This window comes from Melozone crissalis, unplaced genomic scaffold, assembly GCF_028551555.1.
Source record: "Melozone crissalis strain CALT ecotype California unplaced genomic scaffold, PUWL_Pcris_2 ptg000061l_1, whole genome shotgun sequence".
NCBI classification, from domain to species: Eukaryota; Metazoa; Chordata; class Aves; order Passeriformes; family Passerellidae; genus Melozone; species Melozone crissalis.
The window spans coordinates 1,508,711-1,515,371 of NW_026535839.1; the positions used below are offsets into that span (position 1 = coordinate 1,508,711).

The following is a 6,661-nucleotide window of genomic DNA, read 5'->3' on the forward strand; positions in this document are numbered from 1 at the left end:
CAGCTGCTGCTGAGCCATAATTACCAGTTGCACAGTCAGCTCCCACTGCGGCTGACAAAGGCTCAGCAGCAAATCCTCTCCTGGTGGCCCTGCTGGGGTATTTACAGGGCCTGGGCAGGCAGGGGGCAGGGGCAGCAGCAGCAGGGGAAGGGAGATGCTGCCAGGGGGGAACATTTGAACATTTGCTTTCGGCTGCTTGGCCTTTCCTCAGCCCCTGGGGAGCCCCAGCAGGGCCCCAGCCCTTGGCTCTGGGACACAGGGGCAGCTCCTGTCACCTGTGGGATGTGGAGGATTTGGGATCTCCTCTACTGTAGGATTGATGGGGTAGCACTGTCAGGATGGGCGGAGAGCAGAGATCTCTGCAGCCAGGGCAGGAACTTGGGGTTTATTGCAAAGTGCCCCCCTGAAGTGCCCCATTCTGGGGCTGAGCTAACTCCCTGGGGAGTTTCCCCACTCTGGGATGGCCTGAGAGGATCCTTGGAAAGAGCTCCTGGGAGCTGCATCCCAGCCACACCTGGAGCACCTGGAGCACAAACATCCATCCCAAACATCCAGAGATCTTTGGTCAGCTCAGCCCCCCTGGCACAGCCTTGCCCCAAGGACTGCAGGCAGCCGGGCACACAACTTAGAATCATTTTAAAATCAATTTAAAATCAATTTTTAAGCACAAAAATTCATTTTCCTGAGCACAGCCACAGCATTCCTTTTCCACAAACTTTATTTACAGTCTCCCATCCCTGGGCTTGCAAGCCACAGCTCCCTCCAGCAGGATTTCTTTTGGGGTGGGGATGGGATGAGTTTTTGAGGTCCCTGTCACGGCAGGGATGGGTTGGGATCACTGGATCAGTTTTCGGGGTCCCTGTCACGGCAAGGATGGGTTGGGATCACTGGATCAGTTTTTGGGGTCCCTGTCACGGCAGGGATGGGTTGGAATCACTGGATCAGTTTTGGGGGTCCCTGTCACGGCAGGGATGGGTTGGGATCACTGGATCAGTTTTTGGGGTCCCTTCCCGAATTCCCGGCCGGTCCCGGCCCCGCTCGCGGCTCCCTCGCGCCCTCCAGCGGCCACGCGGGGCAGGCGCAGCTCCGGGCCCGCATCCCGGGCTCGGCCCTCTCCAAACCCTTCCCGAATTCCCGGCCCCATCCCGGGCTCGGCCCTCCCCAAACCCTCCCCACCCTCTGCCCCTCTGGCAGAGCATCCCAGCCCCTCCTGCTCGCTCTGACGGCACAAACACCCAACCTGCTCCCGTTAGAAACCCCTGCTCGCACCCAGGGCTACAGGGACACCTGGAAGTGCTGTTGTTCCTCGGGCTCCGGGGGAGCAGCCCGTTTGTCCCTGCTGTCCCCTCGGTGCCAGCGCTCAGCGAACTGCACGGCATCGTGGATGCTGTGGAAGGCCAGCTGGCCCCCAGCCCGGCCGGCCCAGCCTCCCTCCCGCAGCCGCTGGCGGATGGAGGGGTTGCAGTTGGCCAGGAGCACCTGCACTCCCACCTCCTGGTAGTCATGGTGCGTCTCCTTGAGCGCAGAGAGACCCACGGTGTCTATGAACTGCATGGCCCCGCAGTCCAGGATCAGGGTGTGCATGTCCGTGGAGGGGGCACAGGCATCTCCTGGGGGGCTCTCAGCCCTGCTCCTGCCCTGTCTCGGGCAGCCACAGCAGCCCCTGGTGCTGCCTGGCTCTGGCCGTGCCCGGCTCCCCAGGCTGGCAGCCAGCAGCACAGGGTTGAGCCCGGTTTTCTGGTACAGCACAGCCTTGAAGTAATCCTTGTTGGCGTAGTAGAGGGAGCACTCGAAGCGGAAGATTTTGATGTTGGAGATGCTGCTGAGCTGTTTGTAGGCAGCCTGGTCCTCGTAGACCTCCCTGTCCCTGACCCTGCCCAGCAGCGTGGCGCGCGGCCGCTGCGTGCGGAAGATGATGCAGAGCAGCGCGAAGCAAACGCCCACCAGGAGCCCGATCTCCGTGGTGACCAGCGTGGAGCACAGCATGGTGGCCCACCACACCGCCGTGTCCAGCTTGCTGAGCTGCCACATCCTGGGCGTGTCCCGGAACCTCCTTAGGCCGCCCCGCAGGTTGACGATGGTGACCACGCCGAGGATGGAGGTCTGCAGCGAGTAGAAGAGCGGGGAGATCCACAGCAGCACCAGCAGCAGCACCAGGGACGTGACCAGCCCAGACACCTGGGTCTGGCTCCCCGTGGACTCCTTCAGCAGGGTCTTGGTGAGGGCAGCAGAGCTGGCGAAGCAGTAGAAGAAGGAGGGGATGAGGTTGCACATGCCGATGGCGATCATCTCCTGGTTGGCGCTGACGGCGTAGCCGTGCTTCTTGCCAAAGATCTCTGCCAGGGACACGGTCATGGCAAAGCCAATGACGGCGATGGGCAGAGCATCCAGTGCCAGGCTGGGGAACAGGCTGAAGTCTGGGACAGTGGGCTTCCTGAAGCCCGTGGGGATGTCCCCACACACGGCGGCCTTGTAGCGCCGCTCGAAGTCGAAGTAGTGGGAGATGAGGGTGGCTGCGATGACCACCAGCAGCTCAATGGGGAATGGGGCCTTCAGCCTCTCCTTGTAGCGCTCGTTGAGCTCCTTGACGGGCACGATGATGGCCAAGGCCACCAGGCTGGTGAGCAGGTCGCAGATGTTGGTGTTGCGGATGTGCCTGAAGAGGTCCACCCAGGTGAGGATGAAGGAGCCCACCCCCTCGTGCCGGGGGATCTTCAGGCCCAGCAGGTATTTCATCTGGGAGGTGATGATGGTGAGGCTGGAGCCTGTCACGAAGCCACCCAGCAGAGGCTCTGACAGGTAGACAGCCACGAAGCCCATCTGCAAAACCCCCAGCAGGATCTGAAAAGCAAAGCAGCCACAGCTTTAGCTGGGTGAGAAGGGCTGGAAGGGGTGGCTGGCAATTCATGTCACTTTGCTGCCACTTTAGCAGCTCTGGCTACTCTGTCTGGGGATGTGCTGAGCAGGAATTTGTCTTCAGGAGTTAACTGGGATATGGAAAACTAGAGACACCTACCTTTAACACTTCTCTGTGGCTGGGGATGCCACTCAGAAAATCCTACAAGGTCCCTGCTGCTGCCTCCTCACGAGCAGCCCCATCAGAGCAGCTCTGGGTAGCACTCACTTGGGATGCCCTGAATTTTAGCTGTCCTGTTGGAAAAGCCTGGAATTTCTCAGTGGGGACACTGCCAGGGAGCATGGCATGGTCCTTCAGGATGGTCCTTGACAGCCCCAAACCTGCTCTGAGCTGCCCAGCTGCAGGACTGAGGTGGTGGGAAGGGGGTTCACAGATCCTTCTCTTCCCTTGTTGAGGACACTTCAGACACATCCAAGGTTATCCATGGAGGAAAACAGCCCCCATTCAGCTGTGTCTGCACTTTTAAAATCACTGCATTCACAAATATTCAAGGGTCTCAGGGTCTAGAAACATTTCTCAGAACTCTTAAATCTGACCCAACACTTAGAGATCCCAAGCTCAGAGACATTCCTAGGAGCAAACAGCACCAGGGTGAACGTTGGTACCTGGTAAAGGCCCACCAGGAAGCTCAAGGAAAGGGCCACGGTGATGGCGTAGCAGCTCCTGTCACACGGCTCTGTCCCGTTCCTGGGGGAGCTGGAGTTGTCCCCGAGGGCGGCACTGCTGTCCCCATAGCCCGCCAGCTGCAGGTGGCGCGTCACCGACTGCCCCACCATGAGGCACAGCACCCCGAAGGAGCCCACGCTGGCGTGGCGCGACGTGGCCGTGGCCGCGTAGATGATGTTGCAGAAGAAGTTGGTGTAGATGCCGTAGACGGGGTCCTGGTTGGCCAGCAGGGAGTAGGAGATGGACTGAGGGATGGCCACGACGCCCACCAGGAGCCCCGAGACCACATCCCCGAGCAGCTGGGAGCGGGGATTGTAGCGGGGCAGCCACTCCAGCACGGGCAGCAGCCGCAGCAGGGCCCGGCCCAGGGCCCCGCGGCTGCACCTGCAGGCCGCTCTGGCCCTCGCCAGGACCAGCTCCCTGCTGCAGCCCGGGGGCTCCTGCTCCTCCAGCGTGATGAGGGTGGCAGCAGCCTCGTGTGGCCCCAGGGAGCCCAGGGGGGCTTTGCTGGGCGCCAGCTCCTGGCTGGACGTGTCCTCCATGGGCACAGGGGAGCTGAGGAGGGAGAGCAGGCAGGAGTGAGGGGCTGCAGGTATGAGCACAAGGGCTTTGCTTAGCTCCAGGGCTCGTGGCATGGGCAGAGAAGCAAATAAGTAAATAGATAAATAGATAAATAGATATTTTTAATATAACTATAACTATAAATATAAACATAGTTATAAATATAACTATAACTATAACTATAACTATAACTATAACTATAAATATAAATATAAATATAAATGTAAATATAAATGTAAATATAAATGTAAATGTAAATACCTATTCACTAAATGTAAATAAATAAAATCAATAATGAATTATAAATAAACAAATACGCTAATTACTAAAAATATAACTAAACAAATAAAATAAAAATAATACAATGTAAATGAACGCATAAATAAACCAAATACTAAAATATCAATAAACAATTAATTAACTTAGTAAATATAAATAAACAAATAAACTAAAAACTAAATTATTAATAAATTAATTAATAATAAAATATAAATAGATAGATAGATAGATAGACAGACAGACAGACAGATAGAGGGAAATTATCTCATACAAATCCAACAAAAGCGTTCTCCCAAGGTTGATTAGTTCATTCTCACTTCTGGAGCTGATTAACCACAACCCCCAAATCAGGGGCACAGCTAAAGAGCCCCCCATGCTCCTTCCCCATCCCTCTTGTTTTGAAAAGGGAACTTCACTCAATTTCACTGAAATTTCACTGAATTTCACTCAAACTAAAACTCCTTCTGCCGTCAAGACACTGCTACTTTAGGCAAAACCTTCTTTTTGGAAATGTTAAGACATTCCAAGGGATACTTTAGGAATCAAGAAGTGGGTAAGGGAGATCATTTGCCGATTATTTTTTCTTTCAACATTACGTAATTTTAAATTGCATTAGTGGCTTCCACCAAACAGGAGCTCCCACCTGCAGAATGAAACCACTCTGCTTTTTCAGGCTGGTTAAGTTACAGAGACACCTTCCAGAGCCACTCCAAGTTTTTTCAGTCAAAATGCAGCTGCACCAAAACACCTTTTTGTGACAGCTGAACCACAGACAGAGAGAAAAACACTCCAGAGGGGAGCCCCAGAGTGGCTGTGGTTTGGAACCGAGCTGGGGTGAGGAGAAATCCCATTCCTGCCCTGCACACATCACCAAATCTTACCTGTGGCTGCAAACTGGGTTTCCTCAGCACCTGGAGCTTCTCCCCTGGGCTCAGAGCTGTCTCCAGCTGGCAGCACCCCTGGGCAGAGGAAACCTGGCCCAGGTGGTTCCTCCCTTGGGATCTGAGCTGCTGGGCTAAGCCATGTCTCTTTTATCTCAGTGCAGGTGCTGGAAACGCCGCAGCCGCCAAGCAGAGCTGTGTTTGGGAAACAAACACCATTCTCAGAGGGTATTTGGGCTGACAACTTGTTCTGGACACCAAGAATGATTGAGGGGCCTTAGAGAAGTGCTCCTGCCAGATAAGAGGATTGCTTGGATCTGGAGAAGTGTTTGCTAAACAAGGGCAGCGATGGAAAGAAACCTCCCTGCTCTGCCCCTCTCTGAACCCGGCGAGCTCAGGTCCCACTGGGCTCCTCTGCTCAGGGTTTCAGCTATTCTGGGCGAGCTTTTGTGCCAAAAACCAAGGAGCAAAGCTCATTCCAGGATGACTTTCCTTTCCTGGTAGTTTTCCCTCCACAGAGGCCCTGCAAAGCTGAGAGCAGAGCTGCGGTGACACAGGTTATTTCAGGGAGACAGCAGAACTGTGGATGTGTCCAATCTGCACAATTCACATTTTGCAGAGCCTTCTGGCACACATACCAAGGGGCTTTGCTGTGCAGAAACACAACAGGGAAAAGAGCAGGGTTGTATTATTTGGTAGGTAAAGGTGAGCAATTGCAGCAGCAGCCTGGAAAAGAGGATTGTTCATCACCCTGAATGGAAAGAGCAGCCTCATAAATACCAGCTGGAACTGCTCTGCCCTTGTCAGCTGTGCCAACAACCTCCAGCAGCCCTCTGAGCACACACTCCCCCTGTCCTGCCCCCTTCTTTTCCATCTCTTTCCCACTGACCCAGTCCAGATTTTGCTGGATGTGCCTTGCCCTGTGCAGCTGGATCAGTTCCTGCCAGGCAGGCACCTTGGAGAGGGGCAGGGGATGGAGGGGTGGAATTCCACAGGGTTGGGATGCAGATGCTGGGGAGACACCCTGAGGGAAGAGAAGGGGAAAACCAGCATCCTAAGCTGCATTTATCTCATCAGGGGAAGTCTGGATCTCAGTAATTAGGAGTAAATAAATAAGGAACATCCGTGTTCTCTGGCAGCAGGGGAAAATGAGAGCACATGGTAGGGAGGCAGCTGCTCAATCTTTTTATCTATTTATATCAATTCTTTCTTCTCTCTGCCATTCCTCCACAGCTTGTGTATTTTCAGGTGCAACATTGAGAGTTCCCCTTTCCCTTCCCCTGCTCTCAGTAACAGATTCCATCTTTCCTTTCAGGCACTGTGTAATTGTCCCTACTCACAGCTCATTTTGTGCCTT

At 54.5% G+C, this 6,661-nt stretch overlaps 1 protein-coding gene across 1 annotated transcript; it reads right to left on the reverse strand.

Moving 5' to 3' along the window:
• Nucleotides 1–1,275: 1,275 nt before the first annotated feature.
• LOC128944797 (sulfate transporter-like) lies at nucleotides 1,276–4,125 on the reverse strand. The gene is made up of 2 exons (XM_054288242.1): nucleotides 3,523–4,125; nucleotides 1,276–2,841 (listed from the first exon to the last, which is right to left on the reverse strand). The coding sequence occupies exons 1-2, from the start codon at nucleotides 4,123–4,125 to the stop codon at nucleotides 1,276–1,278; spliced, it is 2,169 nt and encodes a 722-aa protein (XP_054144217.1).
• Nucleotides 4,126–6,661: the final 2,536 nt, after the last annotated feature.